The following is a 14,935-nucleotide window of genomic DNA, read 5'->3' on the forward strand; positions in this document are numbered from 1 at the left end:
GTTGAGAAACCACGTAAGAAAACATGGTCTGCTGTGAGGTAATTCGGCGGAAATGGAAGTAACATTCCAGTTGGATAAACCATACTCTAGGATTACTGACTCCAAAAGCTGGCAGTTTTACGTGAACGGCGTTTTCAACCAACTCAGTGATGAGTCCGTCTTCGTTAGACATGATTCAAAAAATTACTGGACTAAGTGTATGCGTGAGAGATGTAGGAGTTCTGAGCTAGCAAGAAAAATAGAAAACAGCAAAAAGTGTTCGGGCTCATCAATTATGTAGTGGTTAACGGCCCTATGGAGTCTCTAGTGAACTGAGCAAATTACTGATGTAAGCCAGATACAAAGACACAAGGAGAAATGTTCAAGTAAATCTTGACTCACAGTTCAATATAGGAGATTCCGCAGTTCCGTATTCCACTGAGTTCGGTATGCATTCGAGTCCAACGGTCGAACTGTGGCGACTACGCCCGTACTATGGGGTCATGTGTTCGACCGTTGGACTGTCATTGAGATAGACGGAAAATGGTGGCTGTGTCCAACTAATGCAAGAGCTGAGGTGTCACTGATGCAGAGAAGGCACGAAAATGAAAACAAACAGTACGCATTAGCCGTGAAGGCAGTGGGTGGATATTGACCGAAAATTCGATAAACCCAGACGAGAGGATATTGTAGCACGAGTCCCTAAGCAGCCCAGAGGAAAGAAAGACAATTTTGAGGGTGCATTTTCTCAAGAGCGCAGAATCCGTAGTTGACCTAATCGGGGAATACTGGTGACAAAGTATGGTTCGGTCAGGCTGGAAGGTTACTCAAGCACCAACATGGATGAACCGGGTTTCTGGCAGCTTCCGTCCTGTGCCGTCAGTACAGCCTGTGATCGAGAACTACTAAGAACTGTCCACAAGCAAGGGGGATTCGTTGGACTTCTGCTTATAGACTGATCACAAAATTACCTTTTTTCCGAGTGCTTTTGGTGTTAAGGCCCCAGTCCAATACCACTGCTTTTTAGGCCGAAAAAGAAGTTTGAGAAACGATGAAAAATGCAGAGTCGAAGGAAATAACAGCTGGTACAACTTCCCGGTTGTGCTTGTAAAGAAGGCGAAATAGAAGTGCTAGTTTTGCCTGGATTTCCAGCTTTTTATTGAAATGAACGTAAGTCGCTTAGTGGCTATCGCTTCGGTTGCACAGATTTTCAATTGGCTTTAAAAATTTCGATATTCCACGGTGTCAAACTTGTGTTCCGTATGCTGGTTACTAACTATCAAGTCAGAGGAATGGAGGAACTCAGCGAGTGGGGTTGCGCAAAATCAGTCGAGAAGGATGCTGTTTGGTTTGTTGGAGGCACCATTCACATTCCGGATGTTGATGCTTAATTCGACGTAGAGACTGCAGAATATAGCCATGCGCGGAGATGACATTTTCGCGTTTAGCGATTCGGAACCAGAACAAGACATTTATGTAAAAGCCCAACTGAAATGTGCTGGGAAGCTGGCCTGTGGATGGATGGATCTACGATGCAGCTCACCGAAAGGTCGGTGACTTTGCTCAGGCCTAAAAATGGTAACAGAGCGGCTAGCCCACTTTCAAAAGACTAGAAAAGTTTTAGAAGCGTGCGTTTTTATATGCCACGTGATCCTCTTGGAATTTCCTAAAATGACTAGCATACTACAGCCGGTTTGTCGTGGATCGCAGCACAATTGTTGTTATAAGCACGACTTGCTGCGTCAAAATCGGAAGTTCAAACGGACAAGGAAAGCACTCGCGGTTTTCGGTAACGACCTCAACCCGACCAGGGTCGAAAAACTGTTTACCGTTGCAACGGTTGATGGAGACTGGGTTATCGGTATGGTCGTAAAGAGGAATGACAGAGCAGTCCGTACTGCCAGTCGTGCCCTAACTATCGCCGGACAAAAGTACTCAATCATAGAGAAGGAATATCTGTCGATCGTCTAAGCAATGGATATGTGGACTGTACTTGCTGGGATGGAGATTTTACTCGGAGACCGATTACAAGTCTCTTGAGTGTGTCAGGACCAAAAGAAATCCTCGCGTGAAGCTCGCACGTTGGGCGTTGCGGTAACAAGATTGCGGTCCGGCACGAGCCAGGGAAGGAGAACGACCTGACTGATGGACTGTCAGGACCAGAGGCTGGAGATGGAGTGCTGAAGACCCCGACTGGCACTAATAACCTCTTCGCCTAAATAGACCCCGCAAGGTTGGTGCACTACAACGGCAAAAAATCGAACTACGAAGGTTTGCCTTTGCCTTGTCAGATGGAAGTGATATTGAGAACGAGTAGGGAGACAGTAAACTATAGACGTTCCAGGAACACTTTGATAGACTGAGCTGACTGATATATTTGAACGCCACCACTTCAGATGTTGTGCTGTCCGAGTCTTCAGACGGGAGCTGATCGGGGACTACCATGAGATGGCAAAGGCAGGATTCTCCGTAACATGTGACTCAGTTCGGCAGAGGGTTCACTAGCCCGGGATGAGAAATGAAGTAATTTATGTGGTGATCTGTAAGCGGTGTCAACTAATGACAGGGGATGCGATGAGGACAATTCTTTTCATGGAACCTACCCAGGTGTCAGAAATAGACGAGTTATAGTCCATAGACATCCCGGACCCTTTCCGATGACAGTCAGTGAAAATCAAAACGTTGTAAGAACGACAGAACACCGGTTGTGATGGCCCGAGGCGGTATCCATACCAAATCAACGGAACAAGACGATTAGCGGAGTGGTCATGAACCATATAGTGGCCCACCATAGTTACCCAAAAGAATTACAATGGATCAGGAGCCATGCCCAGCTGGTGAAAAGTATGAGAGTTGCTTTCGGCGACTCGGCGCCAAGAAGCCATGAACGGCATCCTACCACCCACAAACAAATGGCCCAACTAAACGCAAAAGCCGAAAGATTGGGCAGCACCTAGAGACCAAGGAAGGTGAATGGGAAATGCTGCCGCATTCTTCTTCCCTCCTGTGTCCCACATTTAGTTTTGACTGCCCGGATTCCTGGCACTAAAAATTATTTACCCAAATCATGCATACAACGCGATATTCCTAAGCCAACGTACGACTTGGCGGCGGCTATAACATCATTGCCGTACCACTTCTAGTGATCTGCCGGTAGTTTACTATAACCCAACACTTTCCAAAATAGACGTGTTACTCGCGTAGGTAAAACCGTCCTCGGTAATTGTTCCTACTCAACCTGCCGAAAGTTTGTCTAAACTTTAAGGTACTTGTCACCTCGGCGCATTTTCTGTTCTTTCAGCCCACAAATTCAATTATCCTCCAAGCAATGTCCATCTGATACTAAGAAAAAATAGCACCGCATAAGCTTTAATGATTCTAAGCAAGGACCCCTGTTGCTCATTAAATACAGTGAGTTCACCCGTTTTGTATGAATATTTACATTTCCAAGACACAAGCTCCCTTCTCTATTTCTACCGGCTGGGGTTCGCCATCCTCACTTCACTCTTCGTGGTTAAACTGAGAGCTCGATTGCTGAAAATTATCTGATTATTTCAACGGCTATTACTTTTAGTCCGGGTTTTATTCCTAACACATCTCTCTCCATAATCCCAATGTTCAGGTGTAAATCAGTCACAACCTCTCCCACCACTACTTCAGGACAAGTTCGTCGCCAGCATTGATCCACACCGTGTTTATATCGCAGTGACTAAATCGTGCAAGCATTAGCGGCACACTGTGTTCTGTGAACCAAATCTATTTTTATAAAACTATCCAAATCCAATGTATTTTTAGGATGCGGCGCCTTTTATACCCTTTCTACGAATTTACCCTTCTGATTCTGCTCTCCAGTAAAATAACTATTAGCATGGGAATTGTTGGCCCGTCATCGCCTACTTCAACTCAAAAAATTCCAATACTAGATGGAGGAAGCTCCTAAAGTTTGGTGTGGACCATGACATAATTCCAAAGGCTAAGAAAAATCCACACCCGATTAGCCTCTGTCATCCGATGTTTTCTCGCTTATTCATGTTTGCGAACTAGATGGTCCCCTCCGCAAGCAGGGTAAGATGTTAAAAAGGAGCTTTGTGCTCAACGATTGTCAGCCAGTCATCGGTGATGGTGAACTCAACTACTGCCGCTTGAACTGGAATAAGCGTTTGGAAAGATCGCCCGAAAGCTTCCCTTCCGTTTGAGGCGAACCACTTGCAAATTCTTTATCGGTACCACTGTCATCTTATCAGTATTTTACAGGTCAGCTTGGGGAATGTCTTGAAAAATTCCTTTTCAAGCCACCAAAGTAGTTCTAGATGCATAACATCAGTGTCCATTGAAACCGTTTGCTTGGGTTCTTTTGGGTTTAAACCATCAGGTTTTGACAAAAAAATTTTTAAAAAATTCAAAGGGGGCATTTAATCTATTCAAACGGAATGAGATGTTCCATATTGTCGCAGGACAGTGGGGGCAATACCTGGAAGATAGCCGGTCAATGTTTGTCCGTTTTCGAGGGAAGTCTTGGTACAGGAAAAATTGGTTCCGGTTATTATTTTTGTTGAACAACTTTAGGATGAAAACCTCATGTACGGTGACGGTTTTCACGACATTCTTTGACCCACCCTTTGAAGGGAGTATATTGGTTGGTAAGTAAGCGCAGTCTCCCCTTTTTATCAGTAGACATATTGCAACAGCCGAATCAACTGCATTCCCATTTCACCATTTTTTTCTTGCCCTACGTCTATGGGAGCTACAACAAGCTCTATCCATCTTGTCAACAAAGGCAGGGCAAAACGCCTTGTTGTCTACTGGTTGCTACCTTCCCTCAAAATTTGTTCTATTTTCTCACGTCTCAAAATGCAGCTGCTTGAATATTTGCTGACCGGATTTTGCAGAATTTCGTTTTAAAGCACCAGGTTTTCTTTTTAGGTTGTTTTATTGACGAAAGTTTTGAGTAATTCCGGCCGTTTTGCCGTGAGGGGTATTTTGTGAATAAAGCTTTTTAAGAAAATTTTTCAAAGTGGAAAATTCGGAAACTTCCCTATTGGCACCATGGGCGGGCGCACAAATGAACCAATTTAATTGGACCCTGTAAAGCTAGTTTGTGTCACACCATAAGATTTCCTTAGATTTCCTATTCCAGGAGTCGGCCAACACCCATTCTAATTGAAGAACGTAAAAATTGGTCGAAGGGATCCTTGCCGCATTCAGTTTTTCACCTGGATGTGGGGTGCATTCTGTGGTTCCCAGATGGACGTCCACAATTGGGTTGTGTTTGCCATCTGTTTTATGACAGAGAAAAGTTTACACAAAGGTCTTCTAGGGAAAATGGCTGCAGATGAGCCAGGGTTGCTACTCATTGCTGCAGTATAGGGTGCTTTCTTGCAGGCCAAACGACCTTCAGCAGGTTAGTTTCGCATATTGTCGGCAAATAAGCACATATGAGATAGTGGGAGAACAGGTCATATTGGATTTCTTCAAACCCCACGGCTATGTTATATAGTCCTAAATCGTTTTTAAACGTCCGTCGTCGGGGTGGAAAATAGCAATCATTTCAGTTGTATTTGTTTGCTGGACAAGAACACAGGCACAATGTGGCGGTCACTGGATCTAGTGAATGCTGTAGACAAGCGCAGTACAACTTTTGCCTGACAGCACCTTTTCACGTACTATTTCCTGGCGCAGAAGAGCCGCAGTTTCGTTCAACTTGCCTAGACAAGACTTTGTAAAAAGCGAAAAACTTGCATCCTTACATACCTTGCTATGCGCATTCCGGGACCAACAGGGCGCAGTGTAACGCAAAATTTTGGTCGCTTATAAACTTTGTTCTAACAACGCGCATTCTATGTAATCTTTGGTAGTGATATTTTACTCTTCGACATTTCCATCTAGGGCAAAATTATGAAAAAGTGTCCATCCGTTGAGTGCTTCAGCATCTACTTTAAAAATCTCAGGTCGACGGGAAAATTTTATTTGTTGGTTTCAGGTAAAACTGCATCCCAGTCTGTTGAACATGGGCGGTTTTTAACCATTCATATTTCGTCTCTGTCTACACACATTAGGACACACAGTCGAACTTGTCGGTCTACTTGCTATATATTATTTTTGATGTAATCTTTGGTAGTGATATTTTACTCTTCGACATTTCCATCTAGGGCAAAATTATGAAAAAGTGTCCATCCGTTGAGTGCTTCAGCATCTACTTTAAAAATCTCAGGTCGACGGGAAAATTTTATTTGTTGGTTTCAGGTAAAACTGCATCCCAGTCTGTTGAACATGGGCGGTTTTTAACCATTCATATTTCGTCTCTGTCTACACACATTAGGACACACAGTCGAACTTGTCACTTGCTTTGCTATATATTATTTTTGTATTATTATTATTGTTATTGTTATTATTGTATTGTATTACTGGTGTCCATTAACCGCACAATGATCTCAGCTGCAGAACCCTTTTGTGTGGAGTAAAACTACTTGCGCTTAAATGTTGCAATTTTTGGCGCATGTGCTCAAATCAAAAACCATCTTGATCTACGCACATACTTTTGCAGCCCACCAAATTCCATCGTCCACCGGGGCAATGACCCACTTAAAAGCGAACCCGCTGCTCCTATTACCAGGATAACTCAATTCAGTTGTTTGGGTGGAGTCACTGGCTAAGGCTAACTGTTACTCTAAACGCAAGAATTTTACGGTCATCAGTGCGTATTTTAGTTATGTTTTGCTTGGGACACCGATATATTGATAGCCCTGGTGATAAAATCCCGATGGAACAGAGATCCAAAGCCTCTGTATATGCAGATGGGCGATTGTTTCGTTAGCGATGTTGCCGTATTATACAGTGATTTCAATGGTAAGTTCGCAACCATCGGGGACCTCTGACGGTTACCAATTGCACGGTTCTTACAGATGTCTCTTACAGCCGCCGTTTGCATTGGCTATCTAAATCAAGTGGCCAAAAAGGCTCCTTTCTGTAAGTGTTTGGGTTATTTAAATTATGCAACACATAGAAGACGATCACCGACGTATAACTCAACATAAGTTGCACTGTTACTGGGTAGACCTTACTTCCAAACCTTCTAGGTTAATATGAGAATCAATTACAAATCAATGTGAAATGAAGTCACTGAGAGAAAGCTGACCCTCAGAAGTCTTGGAACCGGTGGATCGCATATAGCTTTGAGGAGCGAATGTTGCTTAGCCTGTGAATGCGAGGAACATACCGCATGATGGGCGACCGCATCAGGAAAGGCCACATCATCAGGAGTTCAGGGAGGAGTGCGACGGTAATATTTGTCCGCACACAATTCTGCGGCGTTATGTTATCAGAAAACATACAGGTCAAACCACAAAGTTTACCTCCAATGTATCTCTTGTATTTAGATTCACGCTACTATTCATTGTTATAAAGAGTCCCTGTAAGTGATTGAAGAACAAACTGTTTCAATTACGTCACATGAATTTGGTCTTCAAGAACTCTCACCGCTTGTGAATATGATGGTTTCTGCTAGTAATTCAGTATATTTGGAATAAATGGGCTTCATTTTGGGTTAAGGTGGAATTATTCATCGAAAGTTGCATATCAGGTCTGTCTGATGTATGTATCTACGATAACTTTCGAGTGGCAATTGTGAGGGAATCTATTGGTCTTCAATGATGAACCTGATGCTCAGATAAACCCCCTTTAAATAGCTGTATAGTTTGAGTGCCCATATGATGGCTAATTTATCGGCTGCGAGGATTTTTCTTTGCCTTTAGAGCCATCTTGTAAGTAATCTTTGTTTATGAGTTACACACGTGAACACTACCGGTTGTTTTACGATTCATTTGCCTCGGACACAGTTCACAACCTGTGACCTGTAATCTGTGCTGAAGGTGTGCCGTTCACTGCCCCAGGCTAAGCTGCGTACGATCATGATGACACTACGTGTGCGCTCATGAAACTGGGTGGATTTGTTAAAATCTCAAAATCGCAGCATTTTTATATCCCGATGAACTGATGTTTTATTATGAATCCTGCGATATGACAGGAATGACCATGTCCATTCTTTGTGATTCATTTCCTCCTGGAAGTGTTTATTAATCGGGCCCTTTGTGTATAAAAAGTCCTTATGGGGTTACATTTTGTGTGTATTTGAACGTCTGTTTTATTCCACATCGTTTACTGTGGTACCTGAAAACGTATTATCAACTCTATTGTCGCCAGTGACCTTGTTCTTTCTAGTTTAGTTTGCAGCTTGTCTGTAATCCGTTGTCACGTTTACCATCCTTCCTGAACTTAAGCCACACCTTGTAGCTGTCGTACATATTGTATCATGATGTTTGTTTTAATGTTACGAATACACAATTTTCCGGCGCGACCTGCTGACTTCTTGCTGAACGACTGTATTTACGCCAGTTGAACTGTTTGTTGACTGTTGAACCAGCGGGACTAAATCTCTGTGTTTGTGTCAACTGTTGAACGTCACAATAAACTCCTGTGACATTTCTTAGCCGTGAATAATTTTCCTACCGTGGAATATATCACTCACGTGGAACCATCTGTGGGAAATTTTGACAAGTGAATACTTCCTTTCACAGCCAGTCACGGCATTTGGATCAGTGTGTTGGACTATTGGATCTACACATTCGTGAGTCCTCATTTGACTACTCATTCCTTTCCTATTGTGATTTTGTGATTTTGTATTGATTACTTTGCTTGCTAATTTATCCGAACACGCTGATAAGGTCCTAGTCCGCTACACACTGCCTTCAAGCGTGGGCAAGATTGGTCACTTGATACCAGGTGGCATTCGCCGAGCACTACGTATGAAGTTATATAACGTCCTCACCATCTTCGACTACCAACTAGAAGACCGTTTCACCCTCGTGATGGGGCTATATCACAGATACAGGGTACAAAACGTCGAATAACTGTTGATTCAGCCTTGCGGCCTTGAACAAAGTTGGTCGTCGAGTCATTATGGTACAGCTCCCTTTGAGCCTTTTTTGCAAATGATGTAATGGTTTATCTGAAAGAAAGGTAATTCAGGTCGTGCTGCGGCAACGCCCAGTCTGCCCAAGATTTTAAATCATGAAGGAATTCTCCGTAAAAAAATCATACTTTCATATTGCTGCGTTTGTTAGAGAATACATCAATAGAATAACGAAATTGTGAAGACATTGGCAAGCAAGAGGGTGCGAATTTGATTTAAACTGGGTATTCCTCCTCCTTATCTTCCGCAACATCTGACCAAAACAAATGGAATGTTGGCAATAAAAATAGGTCAGAATGGCATAAACCGTATTGCATTGGTTCACAATGATGTTCAGATGTGTGGCTTGTAGCTGTTGTGAATAAATTTACGGGCAGTGTTTTGCAGTCTGAAAGTAGTCACCTATTCGGCCAACTCCGGAATTTGAAGAACGTTTAATATACAACCTTTGCTTATTGACATTGTCGTCACCATTGGCAACACAACATGAGAGTTCAACACTGATGCTGTGTTGCTATATCAACATGATCTGTTTGAAAACTTGTTTGTGAAGAAAAGAATAAAAGTGGACAGGGGAGGGGTTCACATCTATCGTGTCGCAATCACTCCGAAGGGCCCACGCCTCTGGACAGTTGTTTAGACAGTGTAGGTAAAAAGTGGAAACAACGCCGTTGGCATCCATTAGCAGTCATGTCGTGCAGCGATTCCAACCCGCCACAGATGGATTGCGCGAACCCTACCTGGAAAAACGGGTCGCAGCGACCGTACCCAGACTTTTCGTGATCTCTTTCATACCCCTCGCACAACCTACGGACATCATTGTTATTATTTAGCCCGGTGGTAAGCTGACTACACGCACTAGTCTGCTGTAAACCGAATACCCGAAGTAATCTTTTGTCTAGTCGTATGCGAGGTGTTTCCGGAATCCAAGGACTTCACGTTACCGTTGCGAATAGTGTGTCTTCAAGAAAATATAACGCGATATCTCAAATACCTTAGCGATAGAAATATGAGGCGGCGTTTGCCTAACATATTCATTTGAGAAAGGTCATAAAAGAGAGATCCAGGTACGATTCACTGGCGTCTCTCGTGGGCGAACGAGCTCGCTTGGCGAATTTCATACAATTAGGGTTCGAGCAGAACATGAAGTTGCTGGAAAATCGGGTACTGCACCATCCTAATAACCTGCGAAATGAGCAAAACCAGCTGTGGGTTGCTGAACTATTTTCGAAAACTTTGTGACTGGTGTCTCTCCAAGAAAACAGACCTCTAGCGTAGTTTGAATTTCACACAGCACGACTAACTGGTGCACGTGACAGGCAACCCAGAATAAGAGCGTCACATAAGAGCACTCCGTGATTCAATGAACGTCATCACAGCAAATGGGAAGAAAGAAAACCAAAGCCAGCATCTAGTTGGTTGGAACACATAAAACCAACACAGAGCACTGTAAAATTGAGCTAACTGTGATATGTTGAATGTTGATTCCGGTTCCGTAGAATCAGGAGTATCAAGTATAGTGATGTTTAATTTGTTTTTCAAAACTAAACATCGTGTGTTGTTTTTTGTTATCAGTTAACCTAAACCTGTCCTATAAACATTAGAAGCTTTTATGTCCTTTGGTCTACTGAGGTCGTATCTACGATTTCACGAACCCCAGTCGCCCATCAGTTGTGAAGAAAAGGCGGTCAGTCAAATGACAAACGAGATAATTATGTGTAGTACTTTGCGCATCTCTAGTCTGCTGTTACATGAAGGGTGCTGGTCTCGAACGGAAGTGTGAAGCTACTGTTGCCTGTGTGGCGTTTTGTACCTTTATTTTACTTCCATTATAACACTAAGTATTTCATCAATTGCGTAATCGTCTTTTTTGTTTAAATACAAAAAACTGCAAAAACGCGCACTTGTCCAATTTCACATAATACAAGCGTGGTCACGTGCTTCGACTCTCTCTTCTGATTTCACTCGCGCTTGCAGCAGTCTCATGTACTAACTCTGGTACCAAAACATTTCAGACATCCTCGAAATCTATTATATGTGGGAACTGTTTAGAAGAAGACCTCTGGACCAACATAATTGGATTATTGTTTATTCGCTGACCTGGGCCAACGACGAACTATTTTAAAGGGGACAATTGTTAGTGAGTCTATTCCATCTGATCTCTTCATTTTTGTATACCCAACCTAACGTAACTATTTTTATCTCTTTGCCACACACTCCTGGTAAACTAACTTATTGGGTAGCCAGAACACTACACCTGAGACAACTCCGGAATTTGAAGAACGTTTAATATACAACCTTTGCTTATTGACATTGTCGTCACCATTGGCAACACAACATGAGAGTTCAACACTGATGCTGTGTTGCTATATCAACATGATCTGTTTGAAAACTTGTTTGTGAAGAAAAGAATAAAAGTGGACAGGAGAGGGGTTCACATCTATCGTGTCGCAATCACTCCGAAGGGCCCACGCCTCTGGACAGTTGTTTAGACAGTGTAGGTAAAAAGTGGAAACAACGCCGTTGGCTTCCATTAGCAGTCATGTCGTGCAGCGATTCCAACCCGCCACAGATGGATTGCGCGAACCCTACCTGGAAAAACGGGTCGCAGCGACCGTACCCAGACTTTTCGTGATCTCTTTCATACCCCTCGCACAACCTACGGACATCATTGTTATTATTTAGCCCGGTGGTAAGCTGACTACACGCACTAGTCTGCTGTAAACCGAATACCCGAAGTAATCTTTTGTCTAGTCGTATGCGAGGTGTTTCCGGAATCCAAGGACTTCACGTTACCGTTGCGAATAGTGTGTCTTCAAGAAAATATAACGCGATATCTCAAATACCTTAGCGATAGAAATATGAGGCGGCGTTTGCCTAACATATTCATTTGAGAAAGGTCATAAAAGAGAGATCCAGGTACGATTCACTGGCGTCTCTCGTGGGCGAACGAGCTCGCTTGGCGAATTTCATACAATTAGGGTTCGAGCAGAACATGAAGTTGCTGGAAAATCGGGTACTGCACCATCCTAATAACCTGCGAAATGAGCAAAACCAGCTGTGGGTTGCTGAACTATTTTCGAAAACTTTGTGACTGGTGTCTCTCCAAGAAAACAGACCTCTAGCGTAGTTTGAATTTCACACAGCACGACTAACTGGTGCACGTGACAGGCAACCCAGAATAAGAGCGTCACATAAGAGCACTCCGTGATTCAATGAACGTCATCACAGCAAATGGGAAGAAAGAAAACCAAAGCCAGCATCTAGTTGGTTGGAACACATAAAACCAACACAGAGCACTGTAAAATTGAGCTAACTGTGATATGTTGAATGTTGATTCCGGTTCCGTAGAATCAGGAGTATCAAGTATAGTGATGTTTAATTTGTTTTTCAAAACTAAACATCGTGTGTTGTTTTTTGTTATCAGTTAACCTAAACCTGTCCTATAAACATTAGAAGCTTTTATGTCCTTTGGTCTACTGAGGTCGTATCTACGATTTCACGAACCCCAGTCGCCCATCAGTTGTGAAGAAAAGGCGGTCAGTCAAATGACAAACGAGATAATTATGTGTAGTACTTTGCGCATCTCTAGTCTGCTGTTACATGAAGGGTGCTGGTCTCGAACGGAAGTGTGAAGCTACTGTTGCCTGTGTGGCGTTTTGTACCTTTATTTTACTTCCATTATAACACTAAGTATTTCATCAATTGCGTAATCGTTTTTTTTGTTTAAATACAAAAAACTGCAAAAACGCGCACTTGTCCAATTTCACATAATACAAGCGTGGTCACGTGCTTCGACTCTCTCTTCTGATTTCACTCGCGCTTGCAGCAGTCTCATGTACTAACTCTGGTACCAAAACATTTCAGACATCCTCGAAATCTATTATATGTGGGAACTGTTTAGAAGAAGACCTCTGGACCAACATAATTGGATTATTGTTTATTCGCTGACCTGGGCCAACGACGAACTATTTTAAAGGGGACAATTGTTAGTGAGTCTATTCCATCTGATCTCTTCATTTTTGTATACCCAACCTAACGTAACTATTTTTATCTCTTTGCCACACACTCCTGGTAAACTAACTTATTGGGTAGCCAGAACACTACACCTGAGAACATATAGGAAAAGTGACTTTGTGTCTAGTAGAACCAGTGATGGGGGAAACACTACGGTAACGAGTAGAATGACTGAATACTGACCAGTTTGGATAAAATGGCGGAATATTAACTTCACCCAGATAAGCCCGAAAGCGACCGGATTTTACTAGTACTTTTTAGAAAAAAACAGGAAGAAGTAATCAAAGCCGAATAACAAGATCTTAAGAACAGTTTTCGTAAATTAGGATTTGGTCTGTGGGCTAAAAAGACCTCTTTTCTAGCCAATAATCTGAGTGTGAGTTCAGATATATTCTTGATATGAGGTGGAAATACCCGCTCGGTCGCTGTTGTTGGAATGTCTTCTTCTTCAAGCTTCTTCTGGTAAACTTGGATATCTTTTGTCGTAGGGTACTTTGAGTGGGCAGTGTTGTCCTTCTTTTATAGCCCTGTGGTGTCGCAGTGTGTTGTCGTCCAGTTAAACAGGGTTTAAGCGCAACATTCCTTGTGGCTTATTAGATTATTACTGTCGCAGTCCATTTTTTGATTTGTATACGTTTCTTTGAGCTGTACGCAGGTTTCAAAAATCCCATCCACTTTTCGGTTCACTAAGACGTCCAAGAATGGTGGTTAATTGCCCCTCACCAGTTCGACTTTAAGCTTGTAATCTCCACACGTGGTGTTGAGCAGCTCATGCGCATCGTGTAGTGAACCTCGTTTTTTGTGATGACAAAGGTGTACTCTAGGTAGCGGATCCATACGTTTGGAGTGACAATTGCTAGTACCGCACGGTCTGATCTTTTCACCACCACCACAAAGATAAATCCGAATATTGGAGATCCTCTGAAGTCCATTCCAGCTGTTAGCACAGTTGTCTATCGAAGCCGAGGTATCCCTGCAAATGTTCAACAGCTTGTGTAGAATTTCGAGCTTTGCAGCTCCTATTGTGTTTGGATTATACCGGAGCAGTTCCGTTATTGTTTCTCTGACAAGGATGACCGTCGTTGACTGAAGTGAACGCTCCTCAACGCACGATACACTACGCTCCCCAGTAACGCACTGATGATTGATGGATGATGAAATGTCAAAAGTCAAATCGAATTGCCCAGCTCAGTGGACAAACCAACGACCATCTACACTACCCGTGCTACCAACATTCTCTTTGATTACAGAACAGCCGAAATAAATACAATTAACCACTTGTGGAAAGACTTGATGGGGAATCCGAGTAAACCGTCTGACCATCCTTGTGTAGAGACCGCAGTAATCCGGGTAAGACATTTTTTATTGTTCCACTGAGCCGTGAACAGATCGCTCATCAGGCCCGAACTCAAAACGTCCATTGGTCAAATCATTGTCAAACAAAACTAGATGGCTTTTAAGGAAAATCTGAGTGTCTTTTCATAGTGAACAAGGTGTTTGGGTTCAGCATTGTGACCTATGGTATGATATTTGTCTTCCTGTGGCAAGTTCCATCCTGAAACTTGTCTGTGGAAAAAAAATGGTGTCATCTCATTTGAGCACTAAAACAACCAGCGTACATAAAAATACTGATCTTATTTGGCCAACAGTTTTGAACACTAAATCTTTCAGCTGTAAATTGATACCCAGATGCCATCCCATCCGAAAGAAGCAGGAGGGCTTGGATACTGCCAGGTGGCTCAAGCCTTGACAAGAGGCGTCGAGATGCGCAAGCAGGATTCGAACCACCGATCTTCTAATCGGTTAATTCGCGCTCTGACCACTAAGCCATCTCGTCTCATGAACGCTGACACGACGCGTACATTTAGTAGCGAAATCGGAGTTTCATTAACGGTGATACAAATGTACACGCGGGTAGTATTGCCAATTTTTGTAAGTGAAGGTAAACGTATGTTAATCAACGAGTCACTC

General features: G+C 42.9%; 1 protein-coding gene across 1 annotated transcript in view; it reads left to right on the forward strand.

The window, feature by feature from the left end:
• Window positions 1-2,791: 2,791 nt before the first annotated feature.
• The window catches only part of T265_04134 (hypothetical protein), a gene marked incomplete at both ends in the record, with an annotated part of 43,000 nt that continues 30,856 nt past the window's right edge, over window positions 2,792-14,935 (forward strand). Inside the window, 2 exons of the mRNA XM_009168792.1 lie at window positions 2,792-2,823; window positions 14,215-14,314. Coding sequence (XP_009167056.1) covers window positions 2,792-2,823; window positions 14,215-14,314 — 132 coding nt within the window. The remainder of the gene's footprint in view (window positions 2,824-14,214; window positions 14,315-14,935) is intronic.

Source organism: Opisthorchis viverrini (assembly GCF_000715545.1).
Source record: "Opisthorchis viverrini unplaced genomic scaffold opera_v5_65, whole genome shotgun sequence".
Classification (NCBI taxonomy): Eukaryota; Metazoa; Platyhelminthes; class Trematoda; order Opisthorchiida; family Opisthorchiidae; genus Opisthorchis; species Opisthorchis viverrini.